The sequence below is a fragment of the Macaca fascicularis genome, chromosome 16 (genome assembly GCF_037993035.2).
Source record: "Macaca fascicularis isolate 582-1 chromosome 16, T2T-MFA8v1.1".
In the NCBI taxonomy this organism is placed as follows: domain Eukaryota; kingdom Metazoa; phylum Chordata; class Mammalia; order Primates; family Cercopithecidae; genus Macaca; species Macaca fascicularis.
The window spans coordinates 82,828,525-82,851,764 of NC_088390.1; the positions used below are offsets into that span (position 1 = coordinate 82,828,525).

Below are 23,240 nucleotides of genomic sequence, written 5' to 3' on the forward strand. Positions count from 1 at the left end.
CTCTTCAGACTATGGCTAATGACCGAGCTTTTCAGATTTGGTGGAAATGCTCTCCGGAGCAGGGAGCAGAAGGGGAAGGCTGCCCCAGCTAGTCTCCGCAGCCAGTCCCCTCGAAGGCTGAGATCTCCGGGAGCACAGCCTCCGATTCGCGTCTTCTGGGCACCAAAGCCCACGTCTGGACCCTACACTCGCTGGAGGGAGAGGACGGGAAGAAGGAAAAGGAGAGGGGAGGGACGGACGGATCTGGTCCTGGGCTCCCGCGCGGAGCCCCCTCCTCCCCGCAGCCGCTCGCGTCCCCGCAGCCGCTCGCGTCCCCGCAGCCGCTCGCGTCCCCGCAGCCGCTCGCGTCCCCGCAGCGCACGACCGCGGCACTGCGGCTGCAGCGCTCCATACCCCGCCCGCGCCGGATTCCTGGGGGGAGGGGGTGGGGGTGGGGCCCAGAGGTGCAGGACCATCAGTCGACACGAGCCGCAACGCCATGAGTCGGGAATGACGCCCGTGCTCCCTCCCCTCGTTCCTGTTTCTCGGAGTTTTTCGACCCGTGAGCGCGTCGCTGAGTCACCTTACCGTAACGCGCTCGGGACGCTCTGGACCCAGCGGGGACTGCCCGGGGGCCGCGCAGGGCGAAGGCGCACCCGCCGAGACGCGCGCGGAGCTGCGGCCCCAGGGACCCCGCGTCCCAGCCTGTGCCCCCCCCACCCGCCCGGGGACTCTCGGGTACCGCCCGTCTGACCCCCCAAGTGTTGGGAAACGGGGCCGAGCTGCCTGGGTCCTCCCGGAGAAGACACCGCGGAGGCGTGCCGGAGTTCAGGGCGCCGCCCGGCTAATTGGCTGCGTGCTCCTCCCGGACCTGCCTCTTCTCGACTTTTAAGAAGCGATGAGAGAGGTGTGTGGGGGCGGGTGGTGCCGGCGGGGGCGCGCGAGCCCCGCAGCCTCCCGCAGGGGTTGGGTTCTCCTAACTCTGGCCCTACCTGGGCAGGTCACCAATGGGCCTTGGCAACTTCTTCCTCCGTGTCCTTCGTCACCCCCCAGGGATCTAACTCGAGGTGCTCGCGGACACGTTCTGTGGCTTGCCGCGATAAGTGTATCACAAACACACTGACAAGCGCGTCCCCATCGGCCTCCAAGGAGGTGACAACTTCTGAGCGTGTTTCCGGCACCCCTTTTTCACGCTGAGCCAGAGGGGGCGGGGGGCACGTGCCCCATGCTTGGCTTTCCAATCCCGACGGGGGCCCCTAGGCCCATCTACACTGTCAAGGCTCCTCTCCGGTTCGGAGCCCTCGGCCTGTCGCCTCCTCTGCCCCGGACAGCGCGCTAGGCGGCCTCGGGCTCGGTGGCCCAGCTGCGGCGTCGGGAAGTTAAAAATAACCTCCGTGGGAGAGCCGGGGAGGAAGAAAAAGGGAAGCTGGCGGGCGGCAGGCGAGACGCCCGGGCCTGGGGAGGCGCACCGGGTGTCGTGCGGGCCTCGAATTCCGGGTGGGCTGGGGCAGAGCGCGAAAAAGGGGCGCTGCATCCCGGCTCCGGCAGCACCCGGAGCGGCAAGGTCGTGGCGTCGAGGTGAAGCCAAGGGTCTCCTGGGAGAGCGGAACCGCGCGCGCCCGGCGCTCGCTCCGACACGAGTTCGCGCGCAGCCCACGCCTCCGCCTGCGCCGCGGTCACTTTCGCGCGCCCCAGACACTGCGCTCGCGGCCGGGCCCAGGACTCCGCGCCTCGTTGCCAGTCGCCGCAGCTCACCCGGCCGGGCCGCGGCGCCGCCTTCTCGCCAGACGCCTAGGACGAGCGGCGGGGGCGCGCTTGCCGCTTCCTAGGACCCCGGTGGGAACCAGCGCGTGGCCCGGCCGCGTGCGCGGGCCATGCCGGAGGCGGCGCGCTGAGGCCGGGGGCGGGCGGAGTCCGAGGCCGCGTCGGGCTCAGGTTCCACCCCCGGGAGCGCGGGGCGGAGCCAGGCCGGCGCCGAGGCTCAGCGCCTTCCCCGCACCGCGGCGCCGGCTGCAAAGTTGAGCGAAAAGTTTGAGGCCGGAGGGAGCGAGGCCGGGGAGTCCACTCCAGCGGGGCGCTCCAGTCCCTCAGACGTGGGCTGAGCTTGGGACGAGCTGCTTTCCGCCCCAGGCCACTGTAGGGAACGGCGGTGGCGCCTCCCCAGCAAACCGGACCGACTGGGTAGGGCCGCCCACCCTGCCTTCGCGCCGCTTGTGGCTCCTCTGCGGCCCGCCCTCGCGGGGCCTCGGGGAACTGGGCCACTTGTCGCTTGGGCGAGAGCAGGCGGCAGCTGGTGGCCCGGCTCGGGTTCGGTACGCGCGCGGCCCTGGAGCGGCTCCCACGAGCGCCGCGCGCTTCCCAACGGAACGGGGCGCCAGGAGGAGCGCGCCGCGGCTCCCACCGCTCTGGAACTCCGGGCAGGGGACACGGCAACCTGACTGGCTGGGGCCGGGATCCTTGCCCAGAACTTCGTCCCAGCAATGTCCGCTCAAGTTCTGGGATTTTTACGCAGCTGGGCTCCCCTTCCCCTGGCAGCCCCGAGGGGTGAGGAGCTAGTCCGTCGGAGGCTCTGACTCATCCGTCGGCCGGAACCGAACCCGAAGCCCCAGGGAGGAAAGCCCCGGAGCAGGCGCTCTTCTCCTCCGGGGTTGGAGGCTTAGTCACACGACGGGGGCGCCCTCGGAGGCACCAGACCTCAGCTCTCTGGACGTCCCGGGAACCTAGGGCCCCGCCCCACGGGCTTCGGGCGATGCGGGAGCGCGCAACTCCCCGCGCGTGGTCCCGGGATTTAGTCGGGCCCTCCCCGCCTTTGGGAGCTGCGGCTCCGGACTCCGCCAGCGCTGTCTTCTCTACCTCAGATCCAGCCGCCGCAGGGAATGACGCCGGTGCTCCTACAGCCACGGCTCCGGACGGGGAGGGCGAGCCCCACAGCCGGCCCTGCGACGCCCGCCTGGGCAGCACCGATAAGGAGCTGAAGGCAGGAGCCGCCGCCACGGGCAGTGCCCCGACAGCGCCAGGGACCCCCCGGCAGAGGAAGCCACGGGTCGAGGTTATGGATCCAGGTTTGTGGGGTCCCTGCTGGGAAGGGCTGTAGGGGGATTCCTGTTCCTCGCCAGGAATGATGGAACGCCCAGCTGGACGAACGGGGGTGTGGACGATCGAGAGAAACACTATCCCTCACGAGGCCAGAAGCCGGCCGCGTCTGAGCCAAGGAAGGGGGTGGCAGGAGCGCCGCGTCCCTACCCCAGGGCTCCCAGCAGAGGCTGCTCCTCTGGCCAGGGTCAAATTACCCGGGTGTTGCGGACACCACGTTCCCACACCAGTGCCCCGTTGTTACCCGTAGCCCCCTAGTGGTCGGTTGCGGACGCGGCCTCTTCGGGTTTGTTTTCTCAGCGGGCGGCCCCCGGGGCGTGCTCCCGCGGTCCTGCCGCGTGCTGGTGCTGCTGAACCCGCGTGGCGGCAAGGGCAAGGCCCTGCAGCTCTTCCGGAGTCACGTGCAGCCCCTTTTGGCTGAGGCTGAAATCTCCTTCACGCTGATGCTCACTGGTGAGTACCTCTCGAGGGGGTTCTGGGAGCATCCCCTGTCGAGACCCCCAGTCCTGATGGCTGCCGGTCTCCCTGCAGAGCGGCGGAACCATGCGCGGGAGCTGGTGCGGTCGGAGGAGCTGGGCCGCTGGGACGCTCTGGTGGTCATGTCTGGAGACGGACTGATGCACGAGGTGAGGACCGCACCGCGCGGCTTGGCATGCGGCTTGGCCTGGGACTTGGTGCTCTGCGACCCGGGCTGAGGCCACGTGTGCTTCAACAGGTGGTGAACGGGCTCATGGAGCGGCCTGACTGGGAGACCGCCATCCAGAAGCCCCTGTGTAGCCTCCCAGCAGGCTCTGGCAACGCGCTGGCAGCTTCCTTGAACCATTATGCTGGGTGAGAGCCCAGGGCCAGAGTGGGCCTGTTTCCAGTCTGTGCCCCTCTACTGCGGGGTTTTCTTGTCTAAGTTCCCATAGGCTGAGGTCATTTCCATTTCCCCTTCTCCCTTAGTCTTGGGGCCCTCTCCTGGTGACCCCAACTGACTGCTTCCATTTGCTCCATCTGTCACCTATCAGCCCTGCCAACTCCCCAGGGACCACATGGCGCTTTGCCGGCTCCCACTCCCAGGGAGGAGGAAGGGGGGGATGCATGGGGGCTCCTGTCCTGCCTCATCTGACCGTTTCCCCCTGCAGCTATGAGCAGGTCACCAATGAAGACCTCCTGACCAACTGCACGCGGTTGCTGTGCCGCCGGCTACTGTCACCCATGAACTTGCTGTCTCTGCACACGGCTTCGGGGCTGCGCCTCTTCTCTGTGCTAAGCCTGGCCTGGGGCTTCATTGCTGATGTGGACCTAGAGAGTGAGAAGTATCGGCGCCTGGGGGAGATGCGCTTCACTCTGGGCACCTTCCTGCGTCTGGCAGCCCTGCGCACTTACCGTGGCCGACTGGCCTACCTCCCTGTAGGAAGAGCCGGCTCTAAGACACCTGTTTCCCCCGTTGTGGTCCAGCAGGGCCCCGTAGATGCACACCTTGTGCCATTGGAGGAGCCAGTGCCCTCTCACTGGACAGTGGTGCCCGACCAGGATTTCGTGCTGGTGCTAGCGCTGCTGCACTCGCACCTGGGCAGCGAGATGTTTGCGGCACCCATGGGCCGCTGTGCAGCTGGTGTCATGCATCTGTTCTATGTGCGGGCGGGAGTGTCTCGGGCCATGCTGCTGCGCCTCTTCCTGGCCATGGAGAAGGGCAGACATATGGAATATGAATGCCCTTACTTGGTATACATGCCTGTGGTCGCCTTCCGCTTAGAGCCCGAGGATGGGAGAGGTGTGTTTACAGTGGATGGGGAATTGATGGTTAGCGAGGCTGTGCAGGGCCAGGTGCACCCAAACTACTTCTGGATGGTCAGTGATTGCGTGGAGCCCCTGCCCAGCTGGAAGCCCCAGCAGACGCCACCTCCAGAAGAGCCCTTATGACCCCTGGGCCACGCTGTGCCTTAGTGTCTACTTGCAGGACCCTTCCTCCTTCCCCAGGGCTGCAGGGCCTGTCCACAGCTCCTGTGGGGTGGAGGAGACTCCTCTGGAGAAGGGTGAGAAGGTGGAAGCTATGCTTTGGGGGGACAGGCCAGAATGAGGTCCTGGGGTCAGGAGCCCAGCTGGCTGGGCCCAGCTGCCTAAGGCCTTCCAATTTGTTCTAGGACCCCCACCCCATGAACCAAATCCAAATAAAGTGACATTCTCAGCCTGCTGGTCCTGTCCTGGTGACTGGGGAGAGAATGGGTTCTTGCTCTGGCCAGGACTATAGAATTTAATGTTAATGATGGCCAATACTGCCCCCTGGGATGGACAATGGATTTTATTGGCCTCAGGCATAGTCACTCTGGTGGGGGACTCAGGCCCAGAGCTGGTTCAGCCTAACGTGGGGGATGCCTCTACTACCGTGATAATTACAGTACCTCCAGCCTGAAGCAGCCTCAGAGTTCAGCCAGCTGCCTGACCACACACAGGCTGCAGCTCGGACCTGGCATGTCTCAGCTAGGGCCACACAACCAGCTAGTCCCAGAAAATCTCATCAGAGCCCCATGTAGATTTAGCAGGAAAGGGAAAATATCTGAGTTAAGGGCATTAGAAAACCGATGGGCCAGGCACGGTGGCTCACGCCTGTAATCTCAGCACTTTGGGAGGCCGAGGCGTGTGAATCACTTGAGCCCAGGAGTTTGAGACCAGCCTCGGCAACATGGTGAAATCCCGTCTCTACAAAAAATACAAACATTAGCAGGGTGTGGTGATGGGCACCTGTAGTCCAGCTACTTGGGAGGCTGAGGCAGGAGAATCACTTGAGCCCAGAAGGTTAAGGCGGCAGTGAGCTGAGAACACGCCACTGCAATCCAGCCTGGGTGTCAGAGTGAGAATGTCTCAAAAACAAAATAAAAACACTACCCCCGCCACTCCCCAAAATTGGCAAGGTGCAGGAGACTTCAGAAGTAAAAAATGGCAGTATCTTGCCTTTTTTTTTTTTTGCTCACTGCAAAAAAAAAAAAAACCCTCCTGGGTTCAAGTGATTCTTGTGCCTCAGCCTCCTGAGTAGCTTGAATTACAGGTGTGCGCCACCATGCCTGGCTAATTTTTGTATTTTTAGTAGAGATGGGGTTTTACCATGTTGGTCAGGCTGGTCTCAAACCCCTGACCTCAAATGATCTGCCTGCCTCTGTCTCCCAAAGTGCTGGGATTACAGTTGTGAGCCACCGCACCCGGTCAGTATCTTACCTTTTTAAAAGGAGTCTGTCATCCCCACCAATGAGGGGTCTAGGGTTCCCCCAGCCTCCCTCAGCCACCTCCCTTCCCCACCTGTCCTCATGGAGGAGTGCCAGGCAGGAGTGGAAAGACTGCGGCAGGGAAGAATGCATGCAAGTCTCATAAACTGGGTAACCATTTTGGCTTAGGGTCCAGGAGATGTGGCACCTGTCCACCACCAGGTGCTATGACGTCAGCTCTCCCAGAATCTGGAAGGAGCTGAACTGGTCAGTTGTAGGTCTCTGGAGACTACAGCCACTGGAAGGCTGCTCTAAGCTGGCTCTTAAGGAGCACACCACCAGCCAGGAAGAGGCCAGAGGACTGCTCCAGGACAGGAAGTACAAAAGGCATGCAAGCAGATCTGGCAGGCGGAGGGCAGCGTGGGCAGGTGGGGGGTGCTGCTCACAGTGGCCCCCACCTGGCCAGGAAAGCCAGGACCCACTGCCACATGCCTTCCCTGGCAACAAGGTCTTTCCTTCCCCAGGAAGGGTGTGTGTGAGGGACACAAGCACACAGTGCCCCAGAGAGGAAGAAAGGCAACGGAGCCCAGATGAATGGCAGAGGGAGGTTTAATGGTGTCACCTTGTCTTGTTAATGAGCCAACCCAAAAAAAAAAAAAAAAAAAAGCAAGTAAAAAAAAGTTTAATCACACAGCACTTTATACAGATATTGTAAGCAGTAGGCATTCACATCTCCACATGTACAATGCACTGGGAAGCACAGCCCCACCAGTCACTCCGGGTGTTTCTCAAACAAGATACTGACTCGGCTCCAAATGCCATGGTGTGTGTTCCAGCTCCGTCCTCCGGCAGCTCTGCTGGCTGGGCGGTCACAGCACAGCACAGGTGTGGAGCCCACTTAAGGCTGACAAGACGCATCATGCTTTGGCTTTTTTTTTGTCTTTTTTTCTAATAAGAGTTAATATCTTTGCTTTTGAGTTTTTTTCCAACCTTAAATATTACATACATACACCAAAAATTACATAGCTGCAATGTGCTCAACAGCATCCTCTTGGCCTGGAGCTTCACATTATCAAAAGCTTAGAAAACTTGTAAACCTCTGGGCCTGTCTCTGGGCACTAGGAGAGCCCCCGCCGGCCGTCCCCTTCTGGATTGAGCCTGCAGTTTGTAAGCGAAGGGCTGACAGTAGGCCTTCTAGTCCAAGAGAGGGCTGGCTCGCTTGGAGTTCAGTGAGCTGCACGCCACGTCCCAGTGTGACCATGTGATAGGGGAGGGGCCCTAGCACTTGCCCTGGCCTTGTGCAGCTGCTTTTGCCCCCAGCAGCCTCCAACAGAAGAGCAAGGCACCTACAGCTGTTGCTTTCCCCACAGCTCCCTGGTCCTCACTCCATGTGCATGTGTGAAGGCCACCACCTCTCCTGGGCGTCACCCTGAACCTAGCCTGGTCCCAACCTCTCTTAGAGAGCAAGTTCAACAGACCTGAGGGTTATAATGTGGTCGACAGGCCATGTATAGCCAGGAGTCAGTGACAGCAGCTACAACTCCCAAGGTATAGTGTTGACGCTGGGGAACTAGGGAGGACCTGGTGGCGGTGGCAGCAGGAGGGTCTAGGACACACGGAGGCTCAAGTTGAACTTAAGAGGTTGAAAGGGACCAGGGGAATTGTTGGCGCAACCCACACTTCATGCAAGGCACATGTGCTCTCCTGCGGGTCTGCAGGGCACCGGCCCAGAGAGCCCCGCGGCAGGCCCTGGAACACCCACCTCTGACCTGAGAAGGGACAGCAAGGGAGCAAGTGCCGGGACATTCTGCTGGGGTGACAAATGGAAAATCGGCAATAGGGTTCCGATTTTCTTTGCCACGGGGGACCCACCTGTTGAAAGCTCGCTTCAGAATAGAAACGGCGGCATCTCAACACACTTCTTGCACTTCAGCATCAAACTCACCTTGGGGAGAAGAGGGCAATGAGGGGTTTGCAGTGGGGACAGAGGGGCATGGGAAGAGGGGCGATTCCGGCGGGGAGTGAGCAAGTGGCGGCTGGCCTCTCCCACGGTGATGCTCGTTCCTCCGCACCTGGCAGCTACTTGTCCTCTGCGCACTCCGGCATGCCTGCCTCTAGCAGCGCAGCCCGGAACTGCGTCAGGACACCCCGGATGCTCTTGATGAAACCCTTGGAAAGTGGGAAGAGGGGGAAGCCGATGTCAGGGTAGCCACTCTTCTCAGGTAAGAAGCTCCGGTAGCTCTTTCTCCGCTTCTTTGGTTTGACACTGGGTGGCACTGATGCGTCTGGTGCGGTCTCCGAAGTCTGGTCTGTGTGGTCCCTGCTAGCTGAGGCCAGGCCCTGGGCACCGCCCTCTGAGTCTGAACCCTGGGAGACCTCTCCTGGGGCTGGCCCTCCATCCTCAGGTTCTTGTTGGCCGGAGTCTGAGAGCTCGGCTACAGCTGGGGGCTCTGGTGAGCTGCTGGCTTTGGGGACCCCGTTGGGCAGCGCCTGGGCCTTCTCCAGCAGGGCATGGGTTTCCAGCCAGGACTCGATGCGGTTCACCAGCCGCCAGCCACCAGTGCTAAAGTGTTGCCTGATCTCCTGCTCAAAGACCTCGGGGGGCCGCCGCACCAGCTGGGTCATGGATTGCACCACGCGGATCAGCGCCATCTCATTGTAGCAGCGACTGTTCTCATAGCCTTCCTGCAGGCCCCGGTCACTGTCGAAGCCAGCTTCGTTGTAGTATGGTTCATTTACCAGGATGAGACCTGTGGGGGAGGGACAGCTTCCCTCAGTGGGCGAGAGAAGCCCACCATGCAGGCCTACCCTCCACCTGCCAGGGGACCATCAGAGTCACTTCCCTCCACTGGTCCTCCCTTGTCCGCACCCCCGCTTCAGCCCAACTGTACCTTGGATGGAGATGAGCACCTGGAGAAGGCTGGACTTGCTCGTCCACCTCTCTGTCCCCTGAAACACACAGGGCACCATCAATTCTGTTCCCCAGGCCCCTATCCCCCACTGGCTCTTCCTCCTTCTTGGCTGGGGGCCTGGCACTATACTCACCTTTCCAATCCAGGTGCCCAGGAGGCTGACGCACACCTTCCCATTGTCATACAGGTTGGGGTTCAGGCGGCCACTGCATTGGGAGAGGTAGCAAAAGTGGGGGGGCACGGCTGGGTAGATGTTGGGGAGCTGGATGTCAAACAAGTAGAGGCCATCTTCGTAGGGGGTTCGAGTGGGGCCCTTGATGAGGGCTGAGAAGAGGTCCTAGGTAGGGAGGGAGGGAGGCCAAGGTTGGCAGGGGTGGAAAGGGGTGTCCTACATGTGGCATCCGCATCTGCTCTTTCCCAGGACACTGTGCAGATCACGCAGGATGAGCAGCACCTGGGACTCCAGACGCCACCAGCAGTGGAGAAGCTAAGCACAAATCTCTCTCTGCAGAACAGCCTGGAATCTTTTTTTTTTTTTTTTTTTTGAGACAGGGTCTTGCTCTATCCCCCAGGCTGGAGTACACTAGTGCGATAATAGCTCACTGCAGCCTCCCAAGTAGCTGGGACTACAGTGTGGGCCACCACGCCCAGCTGACTTTTTTATTTTGTGTAGAGACAGGGTCTCACTATGTTGCCTAGGTTAGTCTCAAACTCCTGGGCTCAAGTGATCCACCTGCCTTGGCCTCCCAAAGTGCTGGGGTTTACAGCCCCGAGCAGTCACGTGCCCGGCTCTTGCCTGGAGTCTTTGAACCTTGGCTAAGAGAAATACTCGAAATGAGTTTTTATCTTATCAGGTGTTTTTCCTCATGAATCATTACTTTAAGACTGTATTCCAGCTGGGTGCAGTGGCTCGTGCCTGTAATCCCAGAATTTTGGGAGGCCGAGACGGGCGGATCTCGAGGTCAGGAGTTCGAGAGCAGTCTGGCCAACATGGTGAAACCCTGTCTCTACTAAAAATACAAAAATTAGCCAGGCGTGGTGGCACGTGCCTGCAGTCCCAGCTCCTCGGGAGGCTGAGGTGGGAGAATTGCTTCAACCCGGAGGTGGAGGTTGCAGTGAGCCGAGATCGCGCCATTGTACTCTAGCCTGGGTGACAGTGAGACTCCATCTCAAAAAAAAAAAAAAAAAAAAAAAAAAGATTGTATTCCTCAGTCAGATATGGTGGCTCACACCTGTAATCCCAGCACTTTTGGGAGGCCAAGGTGGGAGGACTGCTTGAGGTCAGGAGTTCAAGACTAACCTAGGCAATATAGTGAGACCCTATCTCTACAAAAAATAAAAAATTAGCTGGGAATGGTGGTGCATACCTGTAGTCCCAGCTACTCAAGAAGCTTAGATGGGAGGATCACTTGAGTCCAGAAGGTTGAGGCTGCAGTGAGCTATGATCACACCACTGCACTCCAGCCTGGGCAACAGAGCGAGACCCTATCTTTTATTTTTTTGTTTATATATTTTTTTGAGATATAGAGTGTAGCTGTCACCCAGGCTGGAGTGCAATGGTGAGATCTTGGCTCACTTCAACCTCCACCTCCCAGGTTCAAGCGATTCTCTGCCTCAGCCTCCCGGGTATCTGGGATTACAGGCGCCTGCCACCACGCCTGGCTAATTTTTTGTATTTTAATAGAGATGGGGTTTCACCATGTTGGTCAGGCTGGTCTCGAACTCCTGACCTCGTGATTCGCCCGCCTCGGCCTCCCAAAGTGCTGGGATTACAGGTGTGAGCCACCGCATCCGGCCAACCCTGTCTTTTAAAAACGAAACAAAACAGCTCCTCTAAACACCTGCTCCAACCCTTATCTCCAACAAGGCAAGTAGTACAAGCAGTTTCAAGCTGAAAGACAGTTCCAGGCTGGTGAGGCCTGGGGAAGGGGGATGGTCTCACAACCAGAAGCTGACAGTGAGGGTCTGAACTGCAAGGGAGGCTTTGGGAGACCACCGCTCCACAGACATCTGGAATCTGTGCATCTAGTTGTGTGCATGTGTGTGCATACGTGTGTGTGTGGGATCTCAACTGCCAGGGAAATGGGCGATGTCAGTGATGAGCTGAGAAGCAGGGAGGGCAGAGCGCCAGCTGGGGTGAGGGAATCTCTGCGCATGCTCTTACTGGTGCCACCCTGGGAGCCTTCAGAGAATGCACTACTTTTCTTCTCCTGAGTGAGATGTGGGGAAAACAGAACAAAATAAAAAATACTGTTCCTGTCTTCCCTCAGCAGAGCTGAGACAGAATAGGATTTTCAAAAGGAATTTTACTACAACCCAAGAATAAACCAAAAGCGTTATTAAGAATCTCCAGCAGCACTGAGACTTAGGGCTCTGCCTAGCCCTGTTCCAGGGTTGTGGCTACTCCGGGCCCACCTCAACAGTGCCTCGCTTGGCTGCTCTCAGGATCCCTGCTCTTTCTTTTCTTTACTCCCTTCCAGGACAGGGCCAGAACTGGGGCCTCAGGCTCATATTCAGAGTCTAGCATGGTGCCTGGCTCGCTGCACAGGCCCAGTAAGGGAATGTTGAGTAAACAAGGTGGCAGGCAAACGGGCCTGCCTGTTCCTGGAGGAGGCACTCACCGCTGCCTCAGTAAACATGACTCAGAGACACTAGGCCCCGGCCATGAACAGAGGAGTGGGAAAATGGAATGTGGTGTGGCCACATGCTGTTGTCCTATTTTGCAGGTAAAAAGGAAGAAACTAGATCATATGAATCAACACGGGTTGGTCTTAAGCAAATTAGAGATGATGTGAACAATGACATACTCTGTGTGTAAACAAATCATACAAAATACCATGTACTTATGGTGACATATGAGAATGTGAAAATATGAGAGTGTATAAAAAATGTAAAAATATAAAAAAAGGTCATCCGTTTGGAAGGAGACCCACTAAACTTCTAAAAATCCTCTGGGTGTGGGAAGAGGCCTATGATTCGGGGAGAAACAGAAGTGAGGGCTGGTCAAAGGCAACTTTAGCTCTTCCATTTCCACTCAAAGGATCTGTAATGTTTTAATTTTTCAAAAAGAAAAGTAAGCTTGAGGAGTAACCATAATATAATTAATTCCAAAGTAATTTTTTTTTTTTTTTTTTGAGATGGGAGTCTCACTCTGTTGTCCAGGCTGGAGTGCAGTGGCGCAATGTCAGCTCACTGCAACCTCTGCCTCCCCAGTTCAAGTGATTCTCCTGCCTCAGCCTCCCGAGTAGCTGGGATTACAGGCGCCCGCCACCACATCTGACTAATTTTTGTATTTTTAGTAGGAACGGGGTTTCACCAGGTTGGTCAGGCTGGTCTCGAACTTCTGACCTCAGGTGATCCACCTGCCTCGGCTTCCCAAAGTGCTGGGATTACAGTTGTGAGCGACCGCACCCGGTCTATTTCAAAGTAATTTTTTAAAGGAGGGAGGAAAAAAAGAACCATCTGGCCTGGACACACGGCTGAGACAGCCCTTACCTGACTGAGCCAGTGACCGCCCCTGTAAAAGGTGGGTGGGTGAATGTCTTCGCAGGTGCCAGTCAGCCCCAGAGGTTTGGGGACCCAAGGTTGGTGACCTCTTGGGCACTGGCCCACAAAGCACATCTGCACCTGCCCATGCCAAGCCTACTTGCCATTCTGTCTTCAAAAGTCTTGACCATGATGCCCTCAGGCAGCGAGGTAGCCAGCAGCGCCATCTCCTTCCGCACTGTGCTGAAGAACTTCTTGGCTTCTGGAGGCTGGAACTCAATTTTCTGAAAAGAATGATTTGCTAGAGGGGGAAAGAGAACAGTCAGTCCCTCACGGAGAGGCCCTGGAGCTCCATCTGCAAACCTGGCTGGAAAGGTGAACACACCCACAGACTTCCCACTCGCCGCTCCTGGCCTCAGCACTGTGATCACACAGTGAAATGGTTTGGGGGCAGTAGCTGGGGGCCGGCAAGGGGACTAACCACCCTGCACCCAGATCTGGTGACACAAACAGGAGCCCTGAGAAGGCGGGGAAGGCGAAGACCGGGCAAGGGCTGACTCACAGGGTGCAAACTCCAGCACGGAGAAGACCTCGCCCTTGGCGCTGGTGAAGGTGACACCAGGCTTGCCACCACACTGCTGGCAGAGCACCGGGGTCTCGCTGGGCCACTCAGCCTTCACAGGTGACTGCCCCTCGGGCTTGTCCTCCTTGCGCTCTACGTCGGGCACTGCCTCCATCTTCTCCTCCTCTGCAATGGCCACATTGTCCAGGGTCTTCTTGAGGTTTTCCTGTAGCTTCTTAATGTCATCTAGAAACTTCTTCTCCCGAGTTGGCTTCTCAGGCTCCACAGTCGGAGAGGTGGGCGAGCCTGTCAGCAGCTGCTCCACGGTCATGTTCTTGAGGCTTTCCAGGATTTTGATGGCCTCTTTCAACTCCCGGAAGCTCTTGGGTGGCCCGTCCTTGCCAGCCTTCTCCATTAGCCCGGCCATGGGGGCGGCCATGGCCACAGCCCCTTGGACAGCAGCTGTGGCTGCCTCTTCACTGATCACCACTCCCTTGTCCTCCTCAGGGGCCGCTGGCTGCTCTAGGGGTAGGATGGGGGGCTCCTCTATCTTGGGGTGCTCATCCTCCACCAGCCCATTGTCCGTCTCCCAGCTGTCACTATCATCTTCCCATTCATCCGAGGATGCCCCGCTGGTGCTGCCTTCTACCGAATCGTAGTCTGACTCCTCAATCTCAGACTCGATGTTGTACAAGTGCTGGGGGCAGAAGGAAGTGCCAGGGTAATGCAGACAGGAAGTCACCTCCCCACCACTAAGGAGGAGCTCTGGGGATCCATGATCCTCACAGCTGATGGGGACTGGGCTCATGAGGCCTTGGCAACCTCATTCCATTCTTTCCCCGCCCTCTGCTCTGGATTTTGCAGTCCCTAGGTCTCTGGGAGAGGCCCTTCACCTGTGCCACCCCTAAGCCGGACCCAAAGCCCCAGCCAGTGGTCTGTTCCAGCCTCTGCTCCTGCTCTGTGCACTTGGTTAGCATCTGCCCAAGGCAGTAGGGGACCTTGGCAGGCCCAGCCCTACACCTGAAAAGCTCAGAGTCAGCTGATGATACAGCCAAGGAGGCCTGTGTGGGGCTGCGCTGGGAGCTGGGAACATATGACAGGAGGGGACATGTGGAAGGGCTGACACATCTTGCTGCCTTCCCTGGAATGGCCATTAAGGTGATGGGGCAAGCCATTCCCACTCCCACTCCCGCCCCTGTGTGGACCAGGAGAGGAAAGCTGGGCTGTGTGGCTCCAACCAGGAGGCGAGGGAAGGAGAGCCCATGTAGCTCTTCTGCTCAGGACCCAGCAGCTGGGGTTAGAACTGCACCAGCTCCTTTCTCTCCTTCTCTGTTAGAGCTTTCTAGAAAAGGTGGTAGGAAAGTTTCCATCTCCTTTTAGGAGGGAACTTGCATTCTTCGCAGCACAGTGAGCTGACAATCCAGGAAAATCCTGGAGGTCTGTGAAAGTCTACATGCACCAGCGATGGATGGCCGGGAAGAGACTGCTGGGAGAAGCGAGGCTGGTGGGCCAACTGCGGGCTGCCCCCAACCCTGCACCAAGGGCTGTGTGGAATGCCTGCCTTGCCCCCTCATGCTTTTGCTGAGATCTCACCAGGAAGACCTGAGAGCCCATCTTCTGGCTACACGACTATGGTCCCCAGCCCAAGCTGCCATAGTCACAAGCCCAGTGGGGGGTCTTGCCAGAGCCTCACCTGGGGCAGGATGATGGTCTTTGAGTTGTCAGCCCACACCACCTCCACCTTGCTGCTGACGTCCACACGGGCCACCTGGCCCACCGATGGCTGCTGGGCAAAGGGGACAAAGTCAGGGGGTCCAGCTCAAGCTCCAGCTCCCCAGCCCCTCCTGTGCTCTGCAGTGACTGACATCATGCCCACCCAGCTCGTGATAAGAACTTAGCTCCTCTGGTAAACGTAACCAGCGGCAGCTGAAGAAGCCTGACCCCAGAAGCGAGGCAGGGAAACAAGTCCTTCTGCAGCTGCTAGGGCTGAGCAGCAGCTTGACTTTGGGGCAGCTGCCCTGGGGACACTGAGCCCAGAGGACTTTCAGGTCTTGTCTCCTAGAGCCACCTGGTGGCAGCATCAGGGACTGCAGCTGGTGCACAGGGCAGTGAGCAGCGATCCAGAACTTGAATTGGAAGGCACACCTCATCCTCCTTGTGAGGAGCCCCGTCCTCAGTATTGCCGATGCGGATGACGATGTCAGTTGTACGGAACCTAAAGTCAGGGTGGTCAGCAATGTCGTAAACACTCACGTCTTCCTCTTCTCCAATCAGCTGTGGCACAGGACAGGTTGTCATGAGCTACGGGTCCTACACCTAACCCCAGAGCCCACCTGAAGAAAGCAGTAGGGGCTGCACACACCTCCACGTCGTCCCCACTCGGCCGCAGCTTGAACCACTTCACCATGCAGGTGCGGCCGAGGTGGTCCCCAGACTGTACCACGCCGTAGACAGCAGGGTCTGGACAGCTCTGGACTAGGGAACCAGAGGAAGGGATGTGACTAGCTAAGGGATCCCGGCTAAGGAGCCGACATCTCAAGCCAGTGCAGGGTGCAAACTGTGACCTTCCCCCGTCTTGGAAGTGGTGAGACCCCTTCATGAGGGCAGTCCCCTTCTGGACCTCATTTTAGCTCTGACCCCAGATCCACTGCCCATTCTCCACAAGCCCCAACCTGGGCCCTCACTGGCAACCACCCTGCTGGCTGCCCTTCCAGAGCTGGCACTACCTCGCTTATCTACCACGAAGTCTCCGGGGCAGAACTCGTTGTTGTCCAGGTGGTGCACAGGAAAGAGGTCGTTGGAGCGGATGTTGCATTCCACAGAGCCATCCTGCCACATCACGTCAGCTGAGGTCATCGTGGTCACCACCTCCACTGCCACCCTGCCGGATGCAGGCCAGTCAGCAGGCCATGCAAACGCCACCCCCGCCCACGGAAAGGGCAGAGAATCTTTTTGTCCCTTCCTGTCCCTGTGGGCTTAGTAACCTGAAACTCCGAATCCCAAGTTGGCAGGATGAGTTTCTGGTGCACAGGAAGCTCACCCAGGGTTCCGAGGCCATGCACTCTCTTGAGAACGAGACCCACTTGGGAGAGCTCAGGCAAATGTGTTCCCAGAAGGCCAAGCTTAAGGCCACCACCATCCCACCCTCTGCACCACTCCTCAGTCTCCGCTTTCCACCAGGGCCTACCCCAGGCACCTACGCTGTCTCGGATGGGCGTCCCTGAGCCACTACAAGGCATGCAGAGGTGTGTGTGCGAGCACAGGCACGCACACCCAGGGGACGCGCACTCTGCCTGGCTTCACGCTGACGCCGCTGGGGAGGGGCACAACTCTGAGTTTACCTGTCCCCTGGCTTGAAATCTCGAGTGATTTTATTCTTCTTCCTCTTGTGTTTGCGCTTTAAGTTCTTGATGGACAAGGGGATGCTCTTTTTGCGACTCGTGCCACTGCCGCTCTGGGAGGAAGTGGTGGAGCTGGCAGAGGAGGTCACTGAGCTGGTGTCGTCCGTGTCGTCAGCAGCCTCATCATCTGCGTCCTGCTCTGCCGAGTGCAGCCTGTCATCTCTGCCTTCTTTTAGCAGGAATGGGGGCAGCTGCTCTCCTGCCTCGTGGGGCTCCTCTGCACCTTCGTCCTGCATCTCCACTGGACTGGCAGAGCCATCAGGCGTCTCCTCGGGACTGGCAGACTCTGCTTCACTCTTGGCTTTGGTTTCCCCCTTCTTGTCTGGGTCTTCCATGGAATGGTCCCGGGAACACTGGGTGTCTGGAGAGCACGACATGATCCGCACAACCTGCTTCTTCAACAGGCGCTTCACCTGCAAGGGCGGAGCAGAGAGGACAGGGCTGTGAGGTGCACCTGGGCAGGCCTGGCCCTAGGCATCTCAGGCTGGGGGGATGACAGTTGTATACACCTGAGTAGCCGGCAAGGGTCATCAGGGCTGCCCCCCAAGGCCTAAAGCACAGACTGTCCTTTTTGGCCATGGAAATGGCTCAAGGCCAGTTCCTCAAATGCCCACCAACCCCCAACCCCAAGGACATACCTTCTTGGCCATAGAGCCCTCCCCCTGGGCGCAGTTTTTTTCTGGACATTCCCAGGCAATCTTGGCTGGCTCTACCTTGGCTGGGAAGACATACAGACAGCGCTCCCCAAGCTGCCGCTGAGCATGGTCAAAGCATCCGAGACGCTTCACCCTGGTTGGGAAAGAAGCAGGGGTGAGCTGAGCTGGACTCCTGGGAGGCCAGCAGTGTTCTTGAGCCTCCCCGGGCATGTGGCCAGGGCCCAGAGGCCTGTTCCGCGCGTGCCCCTGGGTTGCTGGCAGTAAGGGCGTGCTCACCTGCCTAGGTTTTCCTGGGTGATGACAGAGGGTGGGGGGCTGACGCTGTCCGTGCCCCCTGGACAGAAACTTTTGGTAATCCATGTAACTTTCAACTCTACAACCTGCACCTGGGGATGGCAGGTGGGACACGCCAGTCAGGGCAGGCTCTGACAGCACTCTCTTTAGCCAGTTGCCCAAAGCCCACTCGACCTCCAGAGCAGGAAACTGATCTTCCTAGTGTAGCACCAAGTACAGACACATCAGAGCAGACCCCAACTGTAACCACGGCCCACACCCAATGCCCAGGACCCGTGTCACTGCTCACACCAGCCAGGGGCCACTGGAACTGCTACTTGCCACCCTCCCACCTTGCTCAGCCTGTACAGGCTGGGCTGGGGGACGTCTGTCTTTTGGTCACTATGACCAGAGCCTGGGTTCCCTTTATCCTCAAAGCCCTTTGAGATCAACAGGGTCCAGATGCCGAAAAGTGGGGCTCAACCCTCAGAGCGGGCAGGAAAGGGGCAGCAGCTCAGCTCCGGGGTGCGGAGGTCAAGGATTTGGTTTCCTGCCCCTGGGCCCGGACCCACCTCTTCCACCACCACTCGGAACTTGCTCTTGGTGCTGAGCACAGGCTTGACACCTGACAGCCATTGGACGCTGGAGAAGATCTTGGCAGGGCCAATGAGCACCTGGCCTGGGTAGAAGCCGTAGGAATCGTCAAAGAAGAGACCCTGCAGGATGTGGGGCCAGAGGAAAGTCCCTGTGAGCGGTGTCTCCTTGGGTGACCGTGCTCTCCACACCTGTGCCTGCTGGCTGCCCACCTGCAGAAGCCCACTCACACACAGGCCCCACACGCCCTAAAACAAGTCCTGTGGCTCCAGATCAGCGCTTCCCAAACCCCGGGTCCGCAGAGGTCACCTGGCACCCTTGTTCAAACATAGGTGACTCATTCCATGCTCCTTGGTCAAGGGCTCACACGCTGAGGAACAAGGCTCCAGAGAGCAGCGGTCCTGAAACCTGTTTGCTCACGCACCCCCTGTATATCTACTTGTTTGCCGTGTGTGTCCACGTACTATTATAACTACTACATCATCCTGTACTGAGAGACAAAGTGGGACCTTAAAGGACGAGAAAAAAGCTAACAAAAATGCAAATAAAAGTTCTAATACTGTGGGCGCAGTGGCTCATGCCTGTAATCCCAGCACTTTGGGAGGCTGAGGTGGGCAGATCACCCAAGGTCAAGAGTTCAAGACCAGCCTGGCCAACATGGTGAAACCTCATCTCTACTAAAAATATAAAAATTAGCCGGGCGTGGTGGCGCATGCCTGTAATCCCAGTTACTCAAGAGGCTGACGTTGTAGTGAGCCAAGATCGCACGACTGCACTCCAGCCTGGGCAACAGAGTGAGACTCCGTCTCAAAGAAAAAAAAAAAAAAAGGTTCTAATATTTTCTGCCTATACCCAAACTTTTAGATCCTCTGGCGTGCACCTGCCCCTTTTCTAGGAAACCGCTCTTGTTTAGCTGGGTCCAGCTACAAGTTCTTTGCTAAGAAGTCCTCCTTCCAGAGGACTGAACAATCAGAGAAGGGTGCCGGCCTGGATGGAGCACACTACCGAGTCGCTGACGTGCGGGCAGACGTCGTAGAGCTTGGCGCCATCTTCTGTGTTCATGGAGCACCTAAAACAGAGAACAGAGGTTTAGTCTCCACCAGGGGACACAGGGAGTACCAAACAGTTGCAATCCTGAGATGCCAATGTGTCACATGCCCTAAATAGCACAATTCGTCTTCAACCATTAACAGCCCGAGGTAGTACAAGAAACTCTCCCACAATGAACAAGACCCCAAGTACCATTGGAGTGCTTGCTCAGCACCCTCACAGTGCCTCAAGTAAAGCATCAGCCTCCAGCAGATACCCTCAATGAAAATGTTTCTCCCTATGCCAGGACAGATCAGAAACAGCAACAAAATTAGGCCACGGCAGATAAGGAGAATGGTACAGGGTTAGGCCCTGATTTGCAGGCCCTGGATGCCTGCAACATCTGTCACTGCTCTTGATCAAACCTGTCATCACTGTCCCTAGGAGGAAACACCCTCCTCCTCCCCTTTTTCCAAGAGGCTGTCCTTCCCAAGCCGATGGCTCTCTGGTGGTGAGACTCTACCTGGCACCGTTGGATAGCTTCAGGATGATCTGGTTCTTCAAGTCATAGACCTTCCCCAGCCAGCAGTCATAGGCAATGTAGTCCCCATACATGAAGGGCTGCAGACCAAGGGGGCAGGGGCAGTGAGACACAGCAGACAATGTTCATGTCCAGGGCACAGATTCCTCTATGCCCCACTGAGACAGGAAGCGGGAGGATCTAGACAGCTCATTGTCTGGACCGGTTGGCTACTAGCCCTAAACAGCTGCAGCAGCAGGCCCTCCCTACAAGTTCTAGGCTGCATCCCAGCTGCTCTTCCCAGTGAGGAGGAAGTGGTGGTAGCTGTGGGGCTGCCTGGAGGGAACGGGGTGGGTGATGCAGGGGCAGAGGCCTGATGGCATCCATGGACATGGGACAACCATGGACACAGGACACCTGGCAAGTAGGCTGTGGAGGTGGCAGGCAGAGGAGGCAGCCACACCACTGGGGGATGGCTATATGGATAGTGCTCTGAGTAAATACGTTAACACATCAAGGATATCGAGAGCCAAGGCCCTCACTGTTAGAGAAGGTGCCCAGGTGTTTACTAACAGAAAGGGAGCAGGAAGGAGGAGAAGGAAGAGGAGTCTGAGGTGTTTAGGTGGAAGTGGATGTATCAGGATTAACTCACATATTTTATTTTACTTTATTTTTATTTTTTTAGAGACAGGGTCTTGCTCTATTGCCCAGACTGGAATGCATGGTGTGATCTTGGCTCAATGTAACCTCCATCTATGGGCTCAAGTGACTCTCCCACCTTAGTCTTCTGAGTAGCTGGGACTATAGGCATGTATCACCAGGCCTGGCCAATTTTTTCATATTTTTTTTGGTTGAGATGGGGTTTCACCATGTTGCTCAGGCTGGTCTTAAACTCTTGAGCTCAAGTGATCCATCTGCCTCAGCCTCTCAAAGTGTTGGGATTATAGGCGTGAGCCACCGCACCCGTGAACTCTGCCTGAACTCATATATTTTAATATACACATACAGCAGGCAGTGATATATTTAGATGTGTGTATACATGTAATACATCTGTATTTCCTAGTGTGTCCCAAAAGGGCCAAGTAGCAATAAGCACACCTAGCATCCAGATCTTGGGTTTTAAAAATACCATTCTCTGAAAGCAATGAGGCTTCTTGGAGAAATGGTTGATTCTGGGGCTGGACCACAAAGAGTACAAGATGAGCCTGGCACACCTCATGCCAGAAAGAAAGAAAGTGCTTAAAAAACCAACAGAAAGGGCCATGTGAGAAGGACATGAAAGCTAGCTTGAAGTGGCTCCCACTGGCTAAATCTGGGACCATCTAAACAACAGAACAGATAATAGTAGTAATTAATTATAACCAATGAATAAAACAGAAATCTCTAAGTTCATACTGATAAAAAAAAATGAATACATAAATGGGGCAGAAGATAAAGCTCTTCTACAGAGCAGAATGCCAGCTAAAAGAAATGAGGGGGAACAAGGGAGTCATAAAACCACCATTTAGCAACATCAGAGCAATGGCTGGTGCAGGCAGGACTGTGAATGGACGCCAAAGCTGGTGGATTTCAGTTTGACAAATGACAGGGTATAGACATAATCTGGGACTATGTTCCCACAAAATACAATCACTTAAAGGGGGTAAATGGTGAGTTTACGGTGGAGAGATCTGGTGGACAACAACATGACCAGGAGTCAAAGTGAACAACCCCAGCACTTTGGCTATGGGGTACCATGGACCAGGGCAGAGCTCTGCGGCGGGTCTGCAAAGAACATGTGGGCATGAGGCAACACCAGACAGACCCAGGCTGAGGGTCAAGTTACTGAATGCATCACTGTTCAGGGCATGGAAGACAAAGAAAGGCTGGGAAACGATTCCAGATTGGAGAGAAAACGAAGAGATGACAACTCAATGCAAGATGTGTTCCTGAATTGGGTCCTGCATCCGCAAAGAAAAGAGTAGTGTTGGGACAACTGCATGTGGTCTGTGGACTGGACAGTAATTATCAACGTCCACTTCTCAATCTGGGGGTCATAGGGTGGTTACGTAGGAGGCTGTCCGTATTTTTGGAAAACACACAAGAGGTGTGTGTATTTGGGGGTGGGTGACAGGGCATCATATCTATAGCTTGCTCTCAAATGTTTTGGGAATAAAAAAGACTGGAGGGGGATCTCGGGGAGAAGGAGGGAGGGAAGGTGATGGAGCAAATGGAGTGAAATCTTAACAGCTGAGGAACCCAGATGAGAGGGACAAAGGAATTTACAACTTTTGGTAAGTTTAAAATCATTAAAAAAATAAATTATTGGAAATAATTAATTTTTTAAAAAGAAATATTAGAGGAGAAAGGAAAACACTTAAAGATAACCACACTGGTAGCCTATGCTGGGGTTGGGGAAGGGCACGTCCTGACCTCACATCTAAATGGCTTACTTGAAAGCAGGGAAAACAAGGCTATAGGAGCCAGCTGGCTGCTGTGCTCCGCCTTCTGACCCAGGAAGGCTGTGCTTGGCAAGAGCAGGGAGGAGGCTGTAGCGCACAGGTCGTGCCGCCGAGAGAACCAGAGGGCCCAGAAAGCATGATGAGAAGACAGGGCTGGCTCACCCAGATGTGCTGTAGGTCCTTGCTGTTTACAGGATAGATGATGCAGTTGGTGCCGATGAGCTTGACGGCGCAGTCGATGTTGACGTCGATCACCGTGCCACACTGACTGTCCTGGGGGAGGGAGGAGGCATATGCAAGTCCCACGGTGCAGCAGCCCTGGTCACCATGGGAGACCCAGCCCAGGCAACCCCAGCACGCCCCCTGCAGAGCTGGCCAGCTCTCCCACATACAGAGCACAAGGTGGGCAGGCTCAAGTCCCTAAGGTGGCTGCACCCCAGGCCCGGGACGCAGGACTCACGGTGGATCGCATGTGCCGGACCACATCTCGGGGCACCACAGAACGGTCCTCTAGTTTCAGCTGTAAAAGAATGGAAATGTGAGAGATGTGAGAGAATGGGCTCTAAAGCCACCACAGAATACGGTTTTCTTCCAACTTCTTCTGAAGTGTCACATCCACACTGTTAAGTGCACAAATCCTAAGCGTTCGGCTAGCAGCATTTTCACAGACCGCACACACCTCCGACCAGCACCGCAACCCAAGGCGGAGTGCATCATGCCCACAGGCCTCCTGGGGCCCCTCTGGTCACTGTCTCGCCCACCAAAGGCAAACACTCGGCTCGCCGGGGGTATCCTTCCTCACGCTGAACAGTGGGGCTCAATGACAGATCACATAAGGTCGCACTTTAATGAAGGATTTAACAGCCCATTCTACAGAGAGCAAAACATTTGCTTTGCGTTAAATCTTTTTTCTGCCCTCTGCAAGTGCCTGCCCTAGCTGATCAGTGCTGAGGGAGAGTGGGCTGGGGGAGGAGCAGGACACCGGGCTGCGGTGGGTCACCCTGAAGCCTGGCTATCACCGGACACCACGTTCTAATCTGGGTTATCCTCCTGACCAGCTGCGGCCTGCGCCTTATCTGCTGTGCTTGGAGCCCTGCAGGCTGCTAAGT

The 23,240-nt window shown here is 56.8% G+C and overlaps 2 protein-coding genes across 13 annotated transcripts in view; one reads left to right on the top strand and one right to left on the bottom strand.

Annotated features, from left to right (window-relative positions):
- The first annotated feature begins 439 nt into the window (after positions 1–439).
- Positions 440–5,245, top strand: SPHK1 (sphingosine kinase 1). Of its 5 annotated transcripts, XM_045376617.2 has the most exons (7): positions 440–886; positions 1,033–1,131; positions 2,838–3,041; positions 3,373–3,525; positions 3,604–3,698; positions 3,788–3,903; positions 4,200–5,245. In XM_045376617.2, the coding sequence occupies exons 3-7, from the start codon at positions 3,032–3,034 to the stop codon at positions 4,978–4,980; spliced, it is 1,155 nt and encodes a 384-aa protein (XP_045232552.2). In that variant the 5' UTR covers positions 440–886; positions 1,033–1,131; positions 2,838–3,031; the 3' UTR covers positions 4,981–5,245. The 5 variants fall into 5 exon arrangements, with proteins under 5 accessions (XP_045232552.2, XP_005585117.3, XP_005585114.3 ...); XM_005585060.4 differs by lacking the exon at positions 1,033–1,131; XM_005585057.4 differs by lacking the exons at positions 440–886; positions 1,033–1,131 and adding an exon at positions 1,994–2,523.
- A 1,603-nt stretch (positions 5,246–6,848) lies between these two features.
- UBE2O (ubiquitin conjugating enzyme E2 O) overlaps positions 6,849–23,240 on the bottom strand; it is a 66,579-nt gene continuing 50,187 nt past the window's right edge. Inside the window, exons 2-18 of one of the 8 annotated variants that reach the window (XM_074020623.1) lie at positions 22,592–22,651; positions 22,294–22,404; positions 19,694–19,791; positions 19,147–19,210; positions 18,120–18,263; positions 17,551–17,660; positions 17,332–17,407; positions 16,559–17,031; positions 15,944–16,098; positions 15,580–15,692; positions 15,363–15,491; positions 14,911–15,000; positions 13,218–13,914; positions 12,820–12,956; positions 9,303–9,506; positions 9,149–9,206; positions 6,849–9,007 (exon numbers count right to left, since the gene is read on the bottom strand). In XM_074020623.1, the coding sequence (XP_073876724.1) occupies positions 8,337–9,007; positions 9,149–9,206; positions 9,303–9,506; positions 12,820–12,956; positions 13,218–13,914; positions 14,911–15,000; positions 15,363–15,491; positions 15,580–15,692; positions 15,944–16,098; positions 16,559–17,031; positions 17,332–17,407; positions 17,551–17,660; positions 18,120–18,263; positions 19,147–19,210; positions 19,694–19,791; positions 22,294–22,404; positions 22,592–22,651 (3,390 nt within the window). In that variant the 3' untranslated portion in view covers positions 6,849–8,336. Of the gene's footprint in view, positions 9,008–9,148; positions 9,207–9,302; positions 9,507–12,819; positions 12,957–13,217; positions 13,915–14,910; positions 15,004–15,362; positions 15,492–15,579; positions 15,693–15,943; positions 16,099–16,558; positions 17,032–17,256; positions 17,408–17,550; positions 17,661–18,119; positions 18,264–19,146; positions 19,211–19,693; positions 19,792–22,293; positions 22,405–22,591; positions 22,652–23,240 lie in introns of all 8 variants that reach the window. The other 7 variants (XM_005585063.5, XM_005585062.5, XM_005585061.5 and 4 more) reach the window with 7 other exon arrangements.

Coding starts and splice junctions, on each gene's coding strand:
- SPHK1 (XM_015438882.4), top strand. CDS start 2,729: ATGCGGGAGCGCGCAACTCCCCGCGCGTGGTCCCGGGATTTAGTCGGG. Junction 3,699..3,787: donor GAGACGGACTGATGCACGAG/GTGAGGACCGCA, acceptor GTGCTTCAACAG/GTGGTGAACGGGCTCATGGA. Junction 3,904..4,199: donor TCCTTGAACCATTATGCTGG/GTGAGAGCCCAG, acceptor TTCCCCCTGCAG/CTATGAGCAGGTCACCAATG.